General features: G+C 35.3%; 1 protein-coding gene across 2 annotated transcripts; it reads right to left on the bottom strand.

Annotated features, from left to right (window-relative positions):
• Nucleotides 1-3,109: 3,109 nt before the first annotated feature.
• Nucleotides 3,110-21,759, bottom strand: LOC107091237 (sodium- and chloride-dependent GABA transporter ine-like). 2 transcript variants are annotated; one of them, XM_015385043.1, is made up of 13 exons: nucleotides 21,207-21,657; nucleotides 18,449-18,583; nucleotides 13,158-13,368; nucleotides 12,750-12,882; nucleotides 11,417-11,551; nucleotides 10,560-10,663; nucleotides 10,138-10,262; nucleotides 8,705-8,817; nucleotides 5,737-5,877; nucleotides 5,537-5,636; nucleotides 5,264-5,364; nucleotides 5,027-5,194; nucleotides 3,110-4,819 (listed from the first exon to the last, which is right to left on the bottom strand). In XM_015385043.1, exons 1-13 carry the CDS (start codon nucleotides 21,517-21,519, stop codon nucleotides 4,706-4,708), a joined length of 1,893 nt encoding a protein of 630 aa, XP_015240529.1. In that variant the 5' UTR covers nucleotides 21,520-21,657; the 3' UTR covers nucleotides 3,110-4,705. The 2 variants fall into 2 exon arrangements, 1 of the variants encoding a protein (XP_015240529.1); XR_001481521.1 differs by having other exon boundaries at nucleotides 4,687-4,819; nucleotides 5,268-5,364; nucleotides 21,207-21,759.
• Nucleotides 21,760-22,928: the final 1,169 nt, after the last annotated feature.

Below are 22,928 nucleotides of genomic sequence, written 5' to 3'. Positions count from 1 at the left end.
TATTTCCAGGTGGACCCTTAGGCAAAGTCCTTAGTACTTAGTGGCCTATCTCAGGCATGAGTGAAACCGCAAATATATATATATAAATATAAATATATATTACAAAGACATTATTCAAGAGGTAGACAATCTAAAAGAAAGAAATGGAAACTGTATGTGAGGACAGGGCAACAACCTTTTAATCCTAAATTACAGATCTACAAGTATTAACTACTCCTTATTTTCTTTTGTTGAAAAGACATGTAGCCCAATTCATATTAACAATGTGACTAACATGAGTAAATATACACGTCTTTGTGTGTTATTCCTTTGCTGATTCATGTTTTATGTCATGACGTAAATTGTTCCATACTTTTCTTTGCTCAGCCCTTCCCTCCCACTGCTTTCTCTCAGTTCTGTTTGCCTATTGTTGTCTCAGGCAAAGCCCATTAATTATTACACACCTTGTTCCTGTTAATGTATTCCCTCCTTGGTAGGTGGGAGGTCAAGCATTTGGGTTATTTTTCTTTTTAACTTAAAGGTGATCTCGTGTGATACCTTTCCATCCAAGTGTATAACTGTATGTGTAAACTTTGTGCTTTATATTTTAATAAAGTGAGTTTTAACATTTCATTGTAATTGAAACAAACCCATTTTAGGTTATATGTTGAATTGTTTGGGAGATAGTTTCACAGTTGTCTATCTTAGTACATAGGGTGATAATTTATTCTATTCTGTGATGTTTCTGTGTTCTTGGATAACTCAGTTTTACCATCTTTGTTAAGTTGTTGTGGTGTGCATTAGTATGCATTATTTAGCACTTATTGTGGTCTGTCCTCTCCAGTTAATATCAGTTACTTCCTTCACTTTGTGCTCTTTCCACTTGTCCTACTTTATGTCCAGCTTTTGTTGTCTGTATCAGTCTTCCCATACTTTATTCCTCTTCCCAGCTCTTTGTGTCCAGGATGTTTCATTTAGAGAACTTAAATGTAAAATTTGACAGTGTGAGCAGATGGAGAAACCTGAATTGATAATGCTATTGCAGTCACACAACAGTAAAAGAGTAAGTAGTCTGTGGTGTAACATTTACTCTCGAATAATCTAAAATGATATACTCGCATATCTGAGATTTAATAAATTAGCCTAATTGTAACTTAGAGGACATGTCTAAGACGTTTCAAGTTTTCGCCGTAAGTTTTCTTTTTTGCTCCTCTAATCTGGATTAAACTCCCCAGAACCTGTAAAAGCTCTGAAAATCTAGGTTGCTTTAAATTGTTTTTGTTAAAAGTGGCCTTTGACTTTGCATTCAAGACAATATTTAACTTTTAGTTCAACCTTCTGCTCAGTTTTTAAATCAATAATTTCATTTCAAAATATTTGAATTATTATTTTTAATTCTCTCTTTGTTACCTTTTTGGCCCTGCAATTAAATTTTCTTTTTTTCCCCAATAACAGCACTTTAAATCATCTTGCCGCTGAAATTTGTTATATAAACTCACCTTGAGTAACTATAGGCTTGCCAGCTGCGTCTTTCCAAAGGAAATGAATAGCTACTGTCTGACTTACTATTTCTTTCTACTGACTAAAACTCTCTCCCTTAACTTAAAAGTTTTTGCTGTCATTTAACTGACCTGTTTTTAAAAAGAAAATTATGTAACAGACCCATTTTTTGTGTTTGTCTGCTCTGTCTTCTCTGACAAAAAACACAAAGCTGAACTGATCAGAATAATTAGTTATGAAATATATTGATTTTTATGCCTCTGCGAATATCAAGGATAATTTCTGTTCACATTAGATCCTTTTATGATCATATGATGCTATACAAATAACTGAATCAAATCGATTTGCATGTATTCAGTCCAGTAAAAGCTGTCCTGTTTTAAAATACTATATATACTGCTAAAAAAAATAAAGGGAACACGCAAACAACACACTATAACTTCAATTAAATCAAACTGTCCACTTAGGAAGCAACACTGATTGACAATAAATTTCATATGCTGTTTCGCAAATAGAATAAACAAAAGGGGGAAATTATTGGCACTAACCAAGACACATTCAATAAAGGAGTGATTCTGCAGGTGGCGACCACAGAGAGGTTCTCAGTACCTATGCTTTCTGGCTGATGTTTTGGTCACTTTTGAATATTGATGGTGCTTTCCCACTCGTGCTAGAATAAGATGGACTCTACCACCCACACAAGTGGCTCAGGTAGCTCATTCAGGATGGTACATAAATACGAGCTGTGGAAACACCTTTTGCTGTGTCATAGGAGGGCAACAACCCAGCAGCAGGACCTCTACCACCGCCTTTGTGCAAGGAAGAACAGGAGGAGCACTGCCAGAGCCCTGCAAAATGACCTCCAGCAGTCACTGAGTCTGTTAGTCTGGTGTGAGGCCTGACGTCCACGGATGGGGGTTGTTCCCACAGCCCAACACCGTTCAGGAAGCTTGGCATTTGCCAGAGAACACCTAGATTCGCAAATTCGGCACTGGTGCCCTGTGCTTTTCACAGATGAAAGCAGTTTGACAGAGTCTGGAGAAACCATAGAGAGCATTCTGCCGCCTTCAACTTCCTTCAGCAGGACAGGTTTTGGCAGGGTGGTCAGCAATGGTGTGGGGTGGCATTTCTTGCTTACCAGAGGTAGCATGAATGCCATTAGGTACCGAGAGGAGATCCTCAGACCCCTTGTGAGACAATACACTGGTGCGCTTGGCCCTGGGTTCCTCCTAATGCAGGAAAATGCTAAACCTCATATGGCTGGAGTTTGCCAGCAGTTCCTGCAAGATGAAGACGTTGAAGTGCACTAGACTAGCCCGCCTGTTCCCCAGACCTAATTCCCATTGAGCGCATCTAGGACATAATTTCTGTATCCATCCATCAACGTCACATTGCACCACAGACTGTCCAGGAGTCGTAAAGTGAAAGATGTATATATTTTAGAATTCAATATCTCCAGGCAATAATGGACTGCATGTTATATTCAACAGGGTGAAAAAATAAAGCTGTTTAACATTTCAGTACCTGGTATAGAAACGACAAAAAATGAAAATAAAAAAAATGAAATATCAAATGAGACAATATAGTTAAAAGAAATTATAACAAACATCTTTCTTTGTAAAATGGTTTTTATTCACAAAAGTATAAAAAACTATTTGTAGCTCTTCTTTTAAACTGAATATCAAAAGCACCACAGTAATGTAAATGTTCAGTTATTTAATTATTCTAAGGTACAAACATGTTTTGGTATAACAGGCACTTCTAGCAGAAAGTTTGTTTTACTTAAATAATCAAACATCAGAAATTGTAAGTTTTTAAATCAGAGCTTCTTAAACCATTTAGATAAAACCATCATTCCTACATTATTTTTTTGTAAATTCTGAAAATAACTGTTTTATTGTTAACCAACCACAGAGTTTTGACTTTTACAGAGTAAATCATTGCTATACTAGCAGAACGATCTTAAGTCTGAGTTATAATTAATAACATTTCAACAAGAATCTAGTGGCTTTCTTCTCTCTTATGTCATTATGTTTAAAATAATGTTTCAAATATGACATATTTAACATTTTTCTTGTTAAATGAAATGCTAATAAATAAACAAAGTTGTCAAATTAACATACATATCAGCTAAAATATAGTTTAATTACCGTAATGGATCACTGGTAAAGACAAAGCAATACAGTAGTTAGTAGTTTAATATATTGTTGTTTGGATACAATGTGGTTACTGGTTGTCCTGTTAATTCCTATGATGTCAATTTATTCCCTTGAAAAATGTCATATTGAGGAAAATTTCAAAAATTCTGCAACTTAACAGTCTGTGGAACATTTTTGTATGGGTTTCAGAAATTTGTCAATATTTTTTGCAACCCCGGCTTAAACTGTTCTTGGAGTACATTCAAAAATGTACAGTGATGTAACAGCTACACTTTTGCACAGTGTAGAGTTACTTGACAGACATCAGAGTGATGGTGGAGAGCTTCCTTTTCATTCATTGCTAAGTAGCAATGAGCTACTTAGCATCAGAAAATGTACTCCCAAAACCGTTTATGAATTAAAGTCTTTGGTTCTGTTGTCATTTAATAGTTTAAAAGCTTATAGCTTATGTTATTCAATAGTTTACAAGTTGTTTTTTTGTGGGGTGGTAGGGTTACATTATTTTTTAGCTATAAATAACAAACATGTTTTTCATTTCATTTTTCAATATTCAAATTCAGGAACTTACATAATCATAAAGGTTATCAAAATGGGAGTCCCCATTTCGATGACTTCAGTTTCTGTCACAAGATAAACCGAGTACGGCAGGAAGAGGAAAACATCAATTAAAGGCCAGCAAGGTCTAATTTTTCTTCTGTTTTTGTAAAGGATTCTGATTATTGCATTATGACCCCTGAAGCATCCATCGTTATTTAGATTTACAGAAGCATAAGCCATCATTCCCAAAGATTCATGCAGTACAAAGTAACCCAGTAACAGCAGATTCATTAAAAATACCAAGAAATATATCCCATCATTATTAAGCATAGTGTACATTTCCATATTCATTATTACATTGCAAGAAGTCCCATGACATACTCTCAAAAGTTGAGAGTGCAAAGAAAACAATAAAAATTGACAGTGCATGTATAGATAAAGCATTACTATAAAAAAAGGAAAAATACCAAAATAGCTATGAGCCCCACTGGAGGACTAATTTTCTCACAGAGTTGGTTTCATCTCTCCAATTACACAGATGAACTTAACATTTTTTCCAACACTGGATTGTCTGAATTTTGCTTTTCAGGCTGAGGATCCATGGCGTCCAGATCTAATGTTGGAGTCAGCGATGTTTTAATTCTCTAAAGAAGATGAGACAGAAACAATCCTTGAGAACTACTTTGAACAAACAGCCACCATGAATAAATTCCAACAATATCTAATCAGAGTCAGTTATCATAACCTTCATTGTTTCCTAATAAAGTCCAATCACCAGATTAACAGCAGTTTAATTCTTATAAAAAAATTAAATAATGAAAGATGATTAGAGATTCAAAGAATTGTCTCACCTGAAGAAGTGACCCTTCGCTATTGTATATCTCATGAATAGCACAAAGAGGGATCCACACAATGGAGACCAGAGAGATGACCCACCCCACTAACCTAGCCCAGAGTGGGTACATATACTCTCCATAGCGAGGGGGCGTGTACTGAATAATGCTGGAGCCCAGGATGCACTGTGCAGAAAACAAGACCAGGCCTTAACACTGAGTTTATAAGAAGTTATATCCAAAAACAAAACTCACCAACATCAGCAGGGGACAGAAGAGGAGCAGGCAGAAGCGGAAGAAGATGCTCGGAGACTTGCCTCGCATCCTCTTAAACATGAGGGAAAGACGTGAGACACCTGTCAGAAAGAAATAAAGAAATTAATTATCAGGACCCAATCAGGAGTGAAACTCAGAGCAGGAAAATAAGAATAAAAGCAAATGTGATTGGTCCTTGCTATCAAAGTCCTTGAAAATGTTGCAATGAGTTCAAATCTTAGTTAAAAAGTTGAAATTCATGTGAAACTTTACCAAAGATCCAGCACACAGCAACTACTTCAAAGAAGGCAAGGAATATGAGGGACACCACAGCAGTGCAGTGGTCCATCAGCTGGAACACATAAATACCTCCCTGCAAAAAACAGGAGGGTAAAGCTTTAGTAACTAATATTGTGGGCCCTCTGAAATGCTTAAATAAATTATCTCTGTAAGATATTAATAATTTTTTTCACCTTAGTAACATGAGGGATCCCCAGAACAAACCCTGTAATACAAACAACCAGAGCGAGCAGCTCTTCTCTTTTTAGGTACTGCAGAATTTTGATTCCAAACTCATCCTTTAAAAACGTCACCACCACCTCCACGTTGCCAAACTGCAGAGGACATAATTTACTCACTTATAACTCATCCCAATGCAATTTAATCCCCAATAATGATGCTCTCAGAAAATAAAGTATTTATTTTAGACCAAAAATAACATATCCCATTATTCTGAATGCAACATCAGAGGTGATAAGTAGATACATGGTGCTACAGCTACATAACTACGTTTTTAGTATCAAGATAAATCAAAGTGATGTACTGAAAAAGAATGAAAAAATGATTAACAAAAGTAATAAGAGGATTATAAAAAAACAATCACAACATTATTACATTGAAATAAAAACGATTTCAGAATTACCTTTAGCAGTGGGGGGGGGACATGAAAATAAAAACACAGACAGATACATTATAGTGCATTAAAGATGCTCTTAACAAAACGTGTTCAATCTTTAAGTATGTCTAGATAGCACGGCCAAAGTGAACACCAAATAAATAGGGTTTCAACACTTTTACAGTTTCTGGGAGTTTATTCCAGTATAATGTAGCGTAAAACTAAAAGTTGCTTCTCTATGTTTGGGTTTGGTTCTAGGAATATTGAGTAGGTTAGAGCTAGAAGACCTGAGACGACTGGGCGGTTGATAAAATTATAGCAAGCCTGTAATGTATATAGGTGCGAAGCCATTAAGTGATTTATAGACTAAAAGTAGTATTTTAAAGTCCATGATCTGAGAGATGGGAAGAAAGTGCCGCTTTATAACTGGGGTGATGTGCTCCATCTTTTTTGTCTTAGTGAGGATGTGGGCAGCAGCATTCTGGATCAGCATTCTGAACTTTTTATGGAGATCTGAAGAGCAGTAATTTGTTCCATTATTACTGAGCTTATAAATACACCAATCAATCAATCAATCAATCAATCAATCAGTTTTTCTAAAACATATTCAAAAAGAACTTTATCACACCATAAGGCATCCAAAGTGAGTTCTTATGGCAAAAACAATAAAATAGCAAAAAGCCTAAAGGCATTGTGAAGGTATGCCCTCATCAGGCTCTCTGGGGTTAAAAGACTGTTTAAAAAGTATAAACATAAAACCTTGTGCTTTTCTAGAGTTTTTGTAGCATAATCTTTAGAAATAAGGTTTAGAAAATATCATGTAATTTATTTTTTCCCCTATATATATATATATATATATATATATATATATATATATATATTCATTCACTGATTAGAAGTAATTGCTTAAAGTACACCTACCCTCAGATGACCTGACCCCCCCTATCAGCAAATCTTTTCATCTCAGATGCCCAAAGATAGAATTTACTACTTGTGGGGGTTGCGTTTTATTGCTCAAGTCTCCTAACAGTCTGGGATGGCCCCTCAACTCTGTTAATTGTAGCCACACCTGTCTCCTGCCCATGTCCCTACCCATGTTAGTGTGTAAAAATGTAATAAAATTTGATCAGCCCTCAGGGCACATATTCATCGACTCTCAGAGCATGTGCCTTTGAACATTGTTTAAATACACTTAAAGACATGATCGATTTTTTTTTTTGTTCAAACAATGTCTCACTTCTTTGTAACTGAAAATTTCTACAACACAAGGATAGCCTCATGCATGAGAATAAACCACTCAATGTGGAAACTCTGAGTACAAGTATAGTAAAGAACATCAGAATTTCCTGTAGGAGATTAGTTAGAACAATACTGTTAAACAAAAATGGCTTAGTTATTATTATTTGTTGTCAATCAATTAAAAGCCGGGTTGAAAGTAAGCCGGGACAGTACTGTGTATCAATATAACAAAAAGGGCTTTCATGGATTACCACCGCTGGTTGCTAGCCTGCTTCAATATGCTGTATTTTTATTGTCACCGACATCAACACAATTATAAATCTCAGTGCGCACCAAGACTGGTGTGCAGATTTTAAATCTCACATATGGTTGATCAATATGCATCTGGTGCAGGTCCTTGCCTGACAAGCTCCTCTCTGCTAGCTGTGCTTGCAGATAACTGTCTCTGCACTTGTGACTTGATAAACTTAATGTACGGTAAGTGAACCACCAGTAAGTGTACAAACTGCTTTTGTCTGTCAGTATTTTATTTCTTCCAACTCTTAAAAGGTGATGCAAACCTTTCTTTGATTTCCTTCCTACCATAGGAAGGCCTCTACTATACCCAGAAAATATTTTAGCATTTCAAGTTTGATTTTTTTTTTTTTTCATAGACCCAGATAAATATGCACATAGACCTTCCTTGTCTAGTTCTCTCTATGTGCCTCTAGAGGAAGTATGTGCTAGATTTCAGTTTCATAATTCCAAAACAGTGCTTTTCCAACTGTTAGGTTAATGTTGTAAACAATTGGTCACTTTTTTCATGTATTTTTTTTTTTTTATTGTTTAAAAAGAGAAGAGAAATGCTTGAATTATTAAAATAGAAAACCCCAAGGCCCCATCTAAATTACAAAAAGTATAACTCTGTTTTTATATATTGGTTAGATCAGTTAACATCTACAAATCTAATCCTTTAACAGGCATGCAGGGAGTAGGAAACAATGTGACCCAATAATTTTTTTTTAAATATCAGTAAATATTTAAATGTCTTTAAGTAAAAGAAACTATTAAATAAATCCAGCCTAGTTACTTTTTGTGTTTCCCATCAGTATACATATGAGGCTGAAGTTTTCTATGAAGTTTTCTTTAGTTAGCAATGGTGTCAGCTCAAATATGTAACGTGAACACAAGAAAAAGGAAACCAAATACATGCATGTGAATGCTTTTCATAGATTTTTTAAAGGCTGGAATAGATCAGTATTCTAATTAGAAATATAAATGGGAAAAACTCAAATATGAAATAGGCATTATTAGGAGCAAATGTTTACTTGACTGTCGAGACCAAGACACAGCAGCATGATGAAGAACAATGGAGCCCAGAACTGAAAGCCGGGCATGGTGGAGAGGACTTCAGGGTACACAACAAACACCAAACCGGGACCTGAGACATGAAACAGGCTTTTATGGGACCGAACTGCAGCAGGAGAAAATTTACTTTAGCCTACTATTAGTTGAACCGTATTTTTAGCCTGTAAATACTAGGTTTGCCTTTTACTTACAGTAAGAGGCAAACCTAGCCAAAATACAAAAAACATAGTACACTTAAGGCTGTCAAAATTACAGCCTATTAAATCACACTTTTGACTTTACGCAAACACAGCTGTGTTAACATTGGCTGTATTCACTTGTATTTTGACATATACAATCACTAATATATTTTCAAAAATGTTCACAAATACAAACTTGTATTCAATCAGATTGAAGCAGTGTTTTGGTGAGACGTATTTAAATGCATTCACAGCATTTCAAGTTAGGCAACAGCGTTATAGCTGGACTTATGTCTGAACATTGCTGGAAGGTGAATTTTAGCCCCATTCTTAAGTAAATTGCATACTCATACAGGTTTTCTTTCAGAATTACCCTGTGGCTATGGCATTCCATCTATCCTACCATTACTCACCACCTTTTCTCTCTATCTGTTAAAAAAATGCCTCCACACAGCATGATGCTGCTGCCACTAACTTTAATTACAGAAACAGTTTATTTAGGGTACAGGTTTAGTTTAATAAGTAAGTTTAAATTCGGGCCTCTTATGACCAGAGCATTTTCTTCCACTAATTAGCGGTGTCATGATTTGTTTTAAAAAAAGCTACCAACAGAGACCATGATATTCTTTTTGTCAGCAGGTTTTTCTCACTGCCAAGGCAGTGAAATTATGTTCCATACAGAACCTAAATGTTTTGTGTTTATGAATTATATTTTATATTTATTGTATGGATGAAGAAAAAAAAAACAGGGTGTCAGGCAGCTGCTTCAAGCTTCTATTAAAAAAGAAAAATGCAATTTTTGTTTGTAAGTTACAAGAATAATCGGATAACCTCAGAAAACCCTGAAAGTTTACGCTTTCTTTAAAACTTCTTTTTGGATCAGACTCCTGCAGGGTCAAAAACAGAACTTTCCAACTGTGAGACAACAGAAATGTGCCTTTACTCCAGCTGAAATAACTCAAAACACCAACATTGAACACATCAAACAGCTGCTTGTATTGGGTGGCACTACTCATGAGCAAACAAATTTCAAAACTAGAAAAAAAAATAAAAGTTATGTCTGTTGTTCTAAGGAATTAAAATACTACAACAAATATTCCAGTGGAATTAAGAAACTACACAATGAAACCAGTCACTCTAAAGAACTACTTGAGGGATTTTTTATTTATTTTTTTTCTACTACAGTCTGATGGCTTTTTAGATGTGCTTCTTACCGTCTGTGGCTATGTTGTCCACTGGTAGATTGTGTTTATAAGACATGTGGCCAATAGCTGAGAAGATTACAAAACCAGCCAGGATACTTGTGAAGGAATTGGTTAATGAAACTATTAACACATCTCTGCGAAACAAAAAACAAACCAAAACAACCAATTAAATTGTATACCCAACAGTCAATAAGATAAGATCCTCACAACTAATTATCAAAAAGAAAATGTAATATCCTACAAAATATTATGCAGCTATCTCAAGTGAAGATTTAACAAAAAATCAGTCTGTAATTTACAGGCTGAGAAGATTCCTTAAGTGATTTTTTATTTTTTTTATTTTGGTAAACAATCCCTTAAAGTACTGTTCAATGAAACATACCAAAAAATAAAGCTTTTATATCTTAAATACAATCACCAATCATATTTACCTTGTGATGTTGTGGTTAAACTTGTTGTAACTAGCCATTGAAATCATGCAGCCGAATGCTATTCCAAGCGAGTTAAACACCTGGGCAGCAGCATTGACCCAAACCTGTGAAACAAGCATAACAAAAGAAAGCATTTTCTACGTTTGTATTTGATTTCATTTTAAGTTCCATGACGTTCTTAAATGTTTCATTTTTTCATGTGGCCATGGACTCATATTTAAAAGCAAGAACGCAAAAAAAAAAAATGGTTTGTTATGTCAGATCGTCTCAATATCATCTCATCTATTAATCCTTCTGGATATTTTCTTTGGAGATGGCAAGTAATTGAGCCACTATGTTTTAAAAGTTTTTATTTACTGCTATTTCTTATGACATATTGACATTTGCAAATTAGAACATTGAAAAGAAATTAGAAAAGCTTCATAAAAAATTGATCAAAAAGAAAATACCTTCCTTTTTTTACATCCACACAAAGTCTATTTTTAATGTTACTTTATAGAATAGAATTCAACTTTATTGTCATGACACTGTCACAAGTGCAAAGCAACAAAATGTAGTTTGCATCCATCCAGATGTGCTATACATGATATAAATATTAATTTACATGTATACAGAAACTATGTGTATATGGAGTACAAATGGTACATATATAAACAGAGAGTAATTGTAAGAGGCTATAAAATAAATAAATATGGAAGCTATATACAGATTACACATGAAAATTAGGATATGGATTATGTATATATTAGTGGGTTTATAATACAGGATAAATAATGACAGATAATAGCAGATAACAGATTGTATTCAGCTATAGTAGAGAAGTACATGTAAGTGGTGTTTATACCACATAGCCTCACCTTAACTTCGAAAAGTTTTCCCCAAACAGGTGTTACAAAATAAAGCATGCCCTCCTTGGCTCCAGGAAGCTGGACATTATTGATAAGCAGGGCGAACAGGACAAAGTATGGAAAAACAGCAGTGAAGTACACCACCTATGGGCACAAAAACCAGAAGAGGAGACTTTCAACATGTGGATACAAACTTGGTTTGTAATTATTATCAAACTCAGGTTGAAAGATGATTATTCTAAAGTAGTAATGATGCATATTGTAGTATAGGACAACTAATAACATGACATAGAAATCAGAACGATTAGGCTCCTTTTGTCAGAGAGAATAAACATAAACAGATACTTGAGAGATTAATCTACTTCATTATTGAACATTGCTATAAAAAAGATTTTCCCCATTATAGACTTGTTTAGTTTTCCCCTTTTTCTGTTTTAATCAAGTAATGACGATTGAAAATATTATATTGGATCTCAGTGAGAATACCTGTTCATAAAATATTTTTTTGGGGATTGACTGTATTTTCTCTTTCTCTTCTTTACATAATATTTCACTAACTAGATTCCGACTTGATTACTGAAAGATATGTGGAATCTAGAAATCCCTTGTCTGAGCATGTAAAGTACAGTAACATACGGTATCTAAAAAAGAAAAAGAGAAAACATCACGACTCAATCTATAGTAATATAAGGACGGATAAGAAAAAACACACTTTGATTACAACATTTCCAAGGTCTTGGGACTCCACCCTCCACTGTCAGAGCCATTATTCACAAATGAAGAAAACATTGAACTTTTCTGAACCTTCCCAGGACTGCCCGTCAAATAAATTGACTTCAAAGATGCATTGACTACTCATCCAGTAGGTCAATAAACAAACCAGGAAAACAGCTAAAGTCTGCTCGTCTCACTTCTGAAAATCTCGTGATTCAACAAGAGAGGGTCCCAGCCTACACACAAAGAACTTAAAAATTAGAAAAAAATAAACAAAAATATTATGTTTTTTTGGAAAGTGTGCATCCTCTCATATCTAGTTTAAAAACAATAAACAATCTTAGAAAAACATAATACAGTGACATTACACAACCAGTCATTAGGTAAAAAGAGCAATTATGTTATCAGAGTGAATCTGGTTGGCTTTGATTGATTTTCATTAATAAACGGAATCAGAACTTGAAAACTACTTTATGTATGTAGACAGATTATCATCACCTGATATTGAATGTTTCATAATATGAGTCAAAATAAAACCAACACAAGAAGACATCTGTAAAGGGGCAAATACCATTTTAGAGCAATGTATGCGTCTCTATCATGTGGAAAAATCAAAAATCAATCAGACCTTGCCAGTGGATTTGACTCCTTTAAATATACATAAATAAATGATGATCCAGGAAAGAAGAAGACAGCCAAACAGTTCCCACTGCAAGCCGCCGACTTCTTCAATGCCGCTGGTTTTCTCCAAAAGTTTGTGACTGGAAGAATTTGGGGAGAAAAAAAAGAGACAATTATATATTAAACTCCTTTTCCCTGCTTAAATGAGCAATAATGAGAGATAAAATTGATCTTCACACATAAAAAAAAAATTCAGTACGGTAATATGTTTCTGAAAAGGGCCAAGGAGTGACATATGAGCTCATTGTTCCAAACTACATGCCATCTCATTTTATAAGGTCTGTGTAGATTAAATGTAACATCTACAATGAGCCGTGTTTAATGTGACTGTAGAGAAAAACTGAAGGCTTCTCACTCAAAGAACTGCTGGCTTGAAGACTGCAGGTGGGTAGCATTGCCAGGAAAACCATTGGAACAGTTTCCCACAGCATTCCACGTGTTGTTGCAAGTAGACCATGGCAGAGTTTCTCTAAACGAGTTGAACAAGTAGAAAAGGGCCCAGCTCATCAGCACATTGTAAAATGTGCAGAACACGAAAGAGATGACGACTGTAGCCAGACCTACCCCTGTAGAGTGATATTTGGAAGAGCAGATAGCAAAGAAAGGCATGGATCAGCAGACGTCATGCAATCTGTGCTAAAGTACTGTAGTTACACAATTGACTCAAAGCATGAATTATTACTGTATGCTAGATAGAACAACCTGTTATTTCGGTCTAAGTCGGCCACAGATAAGAGTAACTGCTCAAGTTATTCTTTTAAATCACATGTTGGTGTGGGTGGTTGTTGAATATAAAACAAAAGGAGTTCAAAGTCCTGCAAGAGCTGTAAATTATTCAAAGTTTAAAAGACTTGTTCCAATCTGAGTGGGTCAAGTTTTAGACTGAAGGGATGTCATTACTGAGGAGTGACTCAGCAGAAGAGCAGGGCAATGGTACCATTTCCATTGCCAGCAGAAAGTGAACAATGGGTACCCACACAGCACTGGGAAAAATTAGGACACCCCCTGTTTACATTTAGATTTACTGATATGCTTCAATTCTATGTTGCAGAGTCCAGTTCTGCTTCAGCTTATTTTCACAAATATCCCCCATATTCTGCAGGCACTCTTTGCTGCATAGAAGAACTGGCAAACCATGATTCGTTCAGATATGTAACTTACTTTGGTTTGGTATTCCTGCTTTTTCCTTTCTTTTTAACAGATCAATTGTTTTCTTTTTGTGCACTTTTTATTAAACATAAATATTTATGTCTTCTCTTTTTTTATTGTACAATCATTCATCGGACATCATTGGCGCACGTTTTAGGTCTAACAATGGCGTTTGTTTTTCTTTAACTTTAGCATGTTGGGATCTGCTTTCAGGATAAACTTGCTTGGTTGGAAACGTATGCAAAATGTCAGTTATTTTGAAAGTCCCCTTGTAGATTTCCTTCTGAAATGTGGAAAGACTGATGTAAGACAAACAAAACTGTTCAGATCCCTTTTTAATCCCTTACAAGACCCATGAGCTGGGATTTTCCATTTGAAATCATCAGACTGCTCTTTCAATTAGTGCACAGTGTTCACTCTCCCTTCAGCAGTTAAGAGTGCAACAGATAAAATCTCTGTGGCTGAAACAGGGAAAATGTTTGTGAAAATGCTGAGTAATCTTTTAATGTGGCATGCCTGTTTATGATGTTAAAAAATGAGGGGGTGCCCCTACTTTTTTCCCCCTCACCAGAAAAGGCCTTCTGTTTACTTAGATTACCAAAAAAAAAGTTGATATTCTTTTTATGGATAAGTAAATTATTTTTATATTTTAGTGTTGATAAAAATATTGATATTAAAAGACAATGACAAACATCTTAGCAACCACTGGGAAAACCTTGTTGCTCACTCCTTGAACGTATCTGATAGGGAGGCTAACTTGCAAAAAGTCCAGAGCTGACTCGTGATCCCAGTCTGGCCCCTGGAATTATGAACACAGACACTGGAAGCGCCAACTGCTCTAAAGCTACATCTGTTACAATAGGTGTTGCAAATCCAAACAAAAATGCGCAAATAAAAACCTAAATTGTTCCAGGACACAACAGAGCTTTAGGAATTGACTTCTCCATATTCTCCAAACATCTGTGCATTCAAGCTCTGCAGGATGTGCTGGAAAGTCTCATAAATTTTGGTTAATATGAGGACGTGCCATATTCTTTTCTAAATTTAAACTAACATTGAGATATTTAAAGATTGGAGCATTGTCTTCAGCTCAAACCTCTGTACAATGACATTTCCTAAAGAAAAAATGACTTGACACCCAATTTAAATCAAATGCAAATGCATTTCCTCATTAGCTAACTTCTGGGGGTAATTGGTAACAGTGGATTATATTTCTGGATATCATATTTATGGAAAAATACATACAAAACATTATCATTCAGCATGAAGAAAGGTGTACTTGTAAAGTGAGACGGAGGTGCACAGGTATATCATTTACAAGAGCATACAGAAAACAAACTACCTGCTTTCGGCTCTTGTTTAGCACAGAACAATAACCAGGAAGAAATGAGCGATATATCAAGGGAAGGACCCAAACGTTTTGACCGGGTAGATTATCTCTGTTTATAAGAAGATGAGAAAACTATGGAGAGAAATCTCAAGTTAGAACAAAAAAATGCAGCATTTCATTTCATAGAAACAGTGGGTGATTGTTGATGGTTAAAGTGCTTTGATCTAGATAGTAATACATGTGCTGCTAAGTACAAGGTGTGAAATATGAAAAAGGCATTTTTTTTCTTAGTTTCACTGAAAAAAATATTTCTCAGGCAATTATACAGCAGCAGATTGTATTACAATTCTAGAAAAGTTTTCACATTAAACATTAATTAATAGAAAAATCGTTTTCAACCTTAATCAGTATAGCTTAAAAATCAACTGTGATTTTATTTTTTTTATTTTTTTTTTTATTTAACAACATAATTAATTGTTTGCTTTTTTTCCATCCCTCAACAGATAAAATGAATTGTCACAAGGGAAAAAACAGACATTCATTTGCTTAATAAAATACAAATCCTATGTTAGATTAATTATAACCCCAGATTTTTTGGGCAATTTTTGATTAAAGTCAGTGAACATAAAAAAAAGCCCACCAGGCAATTTACCTAAAAAAAAATTTTTTCTAGTTGTCAACAGATTGAAAAGGGTTAAGATGGATGAATGACATACATATACATTCAATAAGGACAGGAACACATGAATTAGTTGAATATAAGCAGTTTTATGGATGAACTGAACGCATTCCTGTGATAAGAGGTTTACACCGGTGGAGTTTTGGAGATAAGCAATTTACAAGCACAGTAGTCATCAGATAACCTCGGAAATCTGACAACTGTGACATACATATGATCGCTGGCATTTAAGTGAACTTTTATTGTTGAAAGGAGGGGTGGGGGGGTGCAGAGGTAAGCCAGGGATATCTATCTATAAAGGGAATACACACACTATGAGAATAAATTTGTTTTTCAAAAAATAGTTTGCAACAGAAGTTTCTAAACATGCAATATATTTAAGTACATATTAAGCACAAAGGAGATTGGATTTGTGAATGTTTCAGTCTCCTTTATCCCCTTCTTCTAATTGACATTGAGAGCGATGGTGTCTGGCATGATACTTATGAAAGTAACATAACAATTTCAAATGTGGCGTGCCAGATTCATCGCCAACGCCCTACAGTAGAACGGCATGTTTTGTTTTTTTTTCCTTTCACTGAACAGAAAATCTTTGCAGGTATGAAAAAATTATATGTATAGTCCTTGACAGCGGCTTTGGCTTCGGCCCTCTTGATTTTTTTTCTGCCCGGATCTGGTCAACTGCTTGTTCTCCGCTCTCCAGGGGTGCAGCATCTGGGACGCTCTGGGCGGCGCCCGCCACATTTTGTGGGCAACCCACCAGCCGGATCCTACCTTGTTCACTGGGCATGGACTAAGCTATGGTACCAGGTTAGTGACTCACATTCCTAGCCTTCCTCCGCCAGATATATGAGGTCACTAACTTGTGTCTCCTTTCTGCAGAGGTAACTTTGATAGACGCCCTTGCCGCTGCTACCACAGACTCGCAAGCAGTTTTTATAATAACCTAATACAATATGATTTTCATACTTTCAAATCATTTTAAAAATTAGGACAGGTTTAAAATATTCATTGCAGTTAAGGAACGAAATCCACCCTTTTTATTTAGGTATGTGTCATTTCTTGGAGCAAAGTCCTTTCAAAAACTAGAAAAAGGTAATTATAATCAGATGGATGGACAGACAAAATATTCAGCCAATCACAATTTTATTTCATTCTTTGTACATGATGACTTCAAAGTCTTTCATGCTCAAATCCTGGTAGAAGTCGTCATTGCTTAATGTATTTCTGCATTAGCAAGCTGGTACGTCTAGGTTAGGTACATCTTTTCCCCTGGCGTCTGACACTGAAGCTGGAGTGGAGACTGGGTAGAGAAGGGATGCTGTCAGCAGGAAGTGAGATAGTGATTGGCTAATATGAGGGCATGGAGCCGTGTCGATAGGTTAAAAGAGCCCTTTTAGAATGAATTTGAGCAAAGTCTTAATTTCTGTTTGCAGGTAACAGGGCTTGTTAATGGAATACAAGCATAAGATGTACTTGCCATCTTACTCAAGTACATCCTACAGTTGTGTTTGCTTTTAGTCAGTTTGAACAGGCAAATGTGCCAATGCGTGTGATGCGTTTTTTTTATTTTATTTTTTTTATTTGTGACCTGATTCTGACTACAGCCCATCATGCTACAGATATCATACTGGTCTCGCTCTCTGTTTGTTTTGCTTTGGTTGTGATATTGTTCCACAAGCATATTTTAACAAAGACTTGCTTCCTGACAAACACTCACATCCTGACAAACCCTTTCAACATTCAACGCTCTGGCCATTTTACTGCCATTTTAAGCAGGTCAGATATAGGCTTTAAACCTCAACTTTATCTGTAAGATTAAAAAAAGCATTTTCCAGAACTTTTCCAAAACTAATGCAATGGCCCTGCAAGAACTTACAGTATGCTAATGCCTAAAACCAGTTTCTAAATTGGAACTCTGCATCACACTTGCAGTATTATCTTGCACTACCAACGTGCTGAACTTTAATTAATGCCCTTTTGCACCATTATTTTTAAGCTGGTTTCTTTTTTACTACACTGTTTACATTCTGATCACTGCTGCACTTTAAAAATGGCAATGTTCATTTCACTGTTTCACAGTTGTCAGCTTCTCGTTTTACTGCTGTAAGCTGCATGCAATGGAATTTCATTTTGTATACACTCTGTGCATACAAAAGGACAAAGTGTCTCTAATTGTGAAGAAAAAGAAACTATAATACACGAGTTTCAGCTTTCAAATCAAATTATTCATATAAATCCACCTTTAAAAAAATTCCTCATTTATTAAGGTGTCATAAAAGGAAGAAATGGCATTATAAGAAGTTTTTGAGTACATTTCTGAATATTTCCTAACAAAAAATTTATGAGATGTCTAATTCAGTGCATCTATTGATATGCCTTTTACATACAAGGCCTTGTATTATTTGTATCTGTGAAGGTAGAAAACTTAACCAGAGACTCATTTCCATCACTACAATGAGCCTCTGTAACAGTGAGAGTCACTTACCTTTAAAGAGGGGACAGATTTTGGCAAATGCATGCACTGGGCCTAAACGGCTATACTGGCCAACAGAAAACTCCATGAAGAGCAGAGGTATGCCACAAAGGAAAACCATGGTGAGGTAAGGGACAATGAAGGCACCTAAAAGAAAAAAAGTTCCAAAGATTAATGTACAAGTGTGAATGATAATTACTAGCTAGGTAAAAAAAATAATAATAAATGCTATGATGTTTTAGCTATTTTGTAATTATAACCTAACTTCTCTGGTTAGTTTAAAAACAAATGTAACATTTCAGGTTTTCCACAATGTAAAAAATTTTCTCACTATAATTACTGTCTGTCAGGTTAGTGGATTTAATGTGCAAAAAAAAACTCCACTTGTTAAACCCCAGTCCTACCCAAATTCTGAAAGCATGGGCTTTAGTTAAAACCCCTAGGGGATAACATAATGATGGCTTGCATGTTGAGACTTCATAAGACTTTATTAGGTTGAGTTTTGTTGAGTGATGAACCCCGGGAACCAATCTTACATGCAAAAACAACGTTAATTTATTTGCATAAAAAAAATAATGCTATTGCTTAAAGGCTATATTTGACTTTCATTATGAAAATGAATAGAATTTGTTTAATAAAGACAAATACTAAAGCCATTTGCTTTCAACAAAGCATTGCCTAAAAGGTTTCAATGAACTAGCAAAATTAACTTGTTTTTCTTTTTAAATACAAAGCTTTCCAGAAAGTGCTCATTTTTGCACCATCAATCAAAAACCGAAGACAACAAACTACGATAAACAGACTTAACAATTTCTCTATGTTTATTTATTTACAATGCTTATTCCTCCAAATAACTCATGAAGTCTCTCTTCCAATGACCTAAGTTCATGCCTCTACATTTTGTGGAATAGAATAATGCAATGTTCCATTTTTTTGTTTTTGTTTTTGTTAATATTTCCATTTGCTGTTTAAACAGAACAGTCAAAATCATATATAAACAATGAGGTCTTTAACCTTAATGTATTGCAACTCAGTGTTTCAACGTGCCTCAAGCATAACCCAACCTTTTAGCACATCCCCCATTTAGAGAAAGGTGGGTAGCAACTTCCTACATTTATTTAGTTACAACTTAAAAAAAAAAAAAAAAAAATCAGTTTTTGTAGCAGTTGTTCCTTACCGTTATCATTTTTATTTTGAAACTTTTCCTTTAGTAATATTCTTATGAAATTATCACTTCTCTTATTAAAATAAACTGTCTGGCTACTCTACTCACATCCAGTAATTGACCAATCAGAGGTCAGGTAGAAATACAGTAAATAGCTGGAAGTTCATATGAATTACCTAGTTTGAAAAATGGTTTTATAACTTTATGTTAAAAATAATTTAAAGAGGTGTTTCTTCTTCTCAAATGTGTCATTTTGTAATCATACTGTGTATTTTTTTTCTTTCTTTATTTTATACTTTGGAATATCAACATTTGCACATAACTGTCAGATTACATACTTTTAAACATTAAAACAGATATAACTAGGAAACATTTACTCAGTAATTGAGTAACCATCGTACCAAATACTTTCTTACTCTTGCTTGAGTGACATCTTAAAAGACTACTTTCTACTTTTACTTTAGTTTAAAAAAAAAAGTTGTGATACTCTTAAAATCTTTAGGTATTCCTCCCATCTCGGTTTAGAGACAAGCCCATTGACTGCGCTCCCTACAGAGCAATATACACATTTCTTCCTACAGTATTGACCACTGTTGGTTCATTCCTCTGATTCTTTTCTTGTGGAGGGAGTACAGTAGAGTGTTGATCTATTATCTGGTTCACACTATTGCACTATGTAAGCTATGCTAGAACGACAAATTAATTTTCACTCCGAGCCAACTGAGACATTAGAGCAGACCTGAAGAAGGGCCCCTTTACAAAATATTGCCTGGGGCCCAAATACTGCTAATCTGTCCCTGCAAAACTGTAATTTATTTTCGAGCCAAGTTATTCTATGATGGAAAAGCTTAGTCCTTTATAGACCTTAGTCCTAGACATTTTCTTTAGCAGATGAATATTATGTTTGCTATGCAACGCACTTCAATAAATCATTTTGAGATGTTAAATGTCAGGTTGTGTGGAGCTTTTGAGGACCAAATGCAGAGAGCAGTAGGCATGGATGAGTTTGGATGGTTTAATGAAAGTCCAAGGGAACAGAAGCAAAAATACAAAAATACTGAAAACCAATAAATGTCAGGAAAAATACTCGGAGGAAGCAAGAGACTAGAAATCAAAACAACATCTACAACACACAAGAAACCAGCACTTAATGAAAACTCTGGCGCTCTTTTAAGCCCAGCACTCTGATTATAAAGATTATTTTCACCTGTGTAGGCTACCCAGGTTCTCCACAAAGATCCTCTATAGTAGAGATGCACAACTCGCACTAACCCACACACAGGAAACCTGACATTAAATGCATTGTTTTTTTTTTATTAACTGCTGATTAAACTTTATGATGAGCTGAAGTTGAGCAATCTTATGTACATCTCTGGTCAGCAGCTTTTTATGCCAAGTAAAAAAAAATGTACTCATGTTTTTTTTTCTTTCAGCTGCTGTAAACTCATTAACCTCCACATAACTATTCTAGTTTCACATAAACTGGAATAATGTTAAATAGAGAAGTTGCATTGTTTGGGGTGGCTAGATCTAGTTTCAAATGTTTTTTTTTTTTCCTTTCCTGTTACTCAGACGTTTGTTTATTTCTGCAGACTTGTTGCTCACCTCCACCGCTGCTGTAGCAGAGATAAGGAAATCTCCAGACGTTGCCCAGTCCCACAGCGTATCCCACCGTGGCCAAGATGAACTCCAGCTGTCCACTCCACGTGGGTCTCTCAGCTCTTTTATCCACCGATCTGTCGGCGCTGGCTTTGATATCCGCAGGCTGATGATCACGTCTTCTCTCCTCAGACAGAGGCTCTGTGTTTTCGGCTCCACGCTCCATCGCGGAAATTGAATAAAAATAGATGGGTTTGATTATAAAAAAAAAAAAACGTACGCTGTAGTAACGTCCAAAACATATACAATATGGGATCATATAACCTATATAGATATATACATATAGATATATAGATATAGATGAAGACACGAGTCCAGTTTAAGTGACACCATCCTGAGCAGTGAATCATATAATCACCGCTGTCTAAAAAGGCCCACAAACTCCGCCCATCAGGTTTCCCCTTTCTTTCAATGATCCTGTTACTACGTAACAGAGCCCACTCTTTCATAACGCAGACACCTTCAGGTGTCGCGTTGCAGCGCGATGCGCATCAAACTGCCTATGTGTATGGGCGTTATTTTAACGCAAATACTTTATTTTATATCATTTGCATTAGAAAAACTGCTTAGTCATTGGATAAATTTGCGTTTGTTGACGCGATTTTTATTTTATTAGGCAAATTACGCTCAGTTTGATTTGTTATAGGAGAAAAAACACGTGTGGATGAAGCAGGTTACTTAAGAACATAATGTTTTTTTTTTTCTGTTGTAATCCTCTGACTAATAAATTAATAGACTTAGTTATATTCTATTGAGTCCCATTAGGCTTTAACCCAATTAAAACATCAATACTTTTAGGTCTAATTGGTTTGAATTAAGGCACAGTTAATGGGATTTGCTCCTTCTGTTGAATGAAGGCGCGTTGATATCTTGGCATTATAGATGTAGGCCTACCTCTGCAAAATAAAAAATACCCATAATACACATACGTTTTATTTGAAGCGTACTGATGTCATGAAAGGCTATATGTGGTGCGTTGTTCTTGCATTTGTGCCTATGTAATTTGCACATGTATGTCAAACACGTGTTATCTGCTTCCTGTGAGTTTTTCACTTTATTCCCTCTTCATGTTGTCTGGGCGTGTTTTTAAACCCATTTCTGTTATTATATTCTTCCATTTTCCTCATGGTCACTGCCTGCCTATAGCGATAGAACAGTCTCCATGTTAATATATGTAATCCACACGTGCATTGGCTCATATTTCCCTCAATGTGGAACCATGTACATGCTTCTTCCGGTTCACTATACCGGAATTATTTTTAAAGTAGATGAAAGTTATCCGCACTGCAAAAAAAAGAAAAAAAGTCCATCTTCTTAAAATTATAAATTTACTTCCACTGTTTGATTAAGCACCATCACATGTTATGCTTATAGATAAATGGAGGAAAGGGTAAAAAAAAAAAAAAAAAAGGTTACCCTCGTTTAAAAAAAATGTAATGGACAACTACGAAATTCTGATCTACAAACAGGATGAAATATCACATCCGTTGCGCAATATTTAATATTGGTTAATGTTTAGAAACATTACATTTGATTATGCTGCATAAAGCTTTCTTTTGTCAGTATTATTATTTCTAGTCATCTCAGGTGTATGGAGGACCAACTCTGCCATATCTAAAAAAATACATAAATAAATAAATGCTCAATAAATAAATAAGCATGCAATTA

The sequence above is a fragment of the Cyprinodon variegatus genome, unplaced genomic scaffold, assembly GCF_000732505.1.
Source record: "Cyprinodon variegatus isolate N-32 unplaced genomic scaffold, C_variegatus-1.0 Scaffold330, whole genome shotgun sequence".
Lineage (NCBI taxonomy): Eukaryota > Metazoa > Chordata > Actinopteri > Cyprinodontiformes > Cyprinodontidae > Cyprinodon > Cyprinodon variegatus.
The sequence above is the reverse complement of the archived record's forward strand: the minus strand, read 5'-3'. Positions and strand labels throughout refer to the sequence as shown.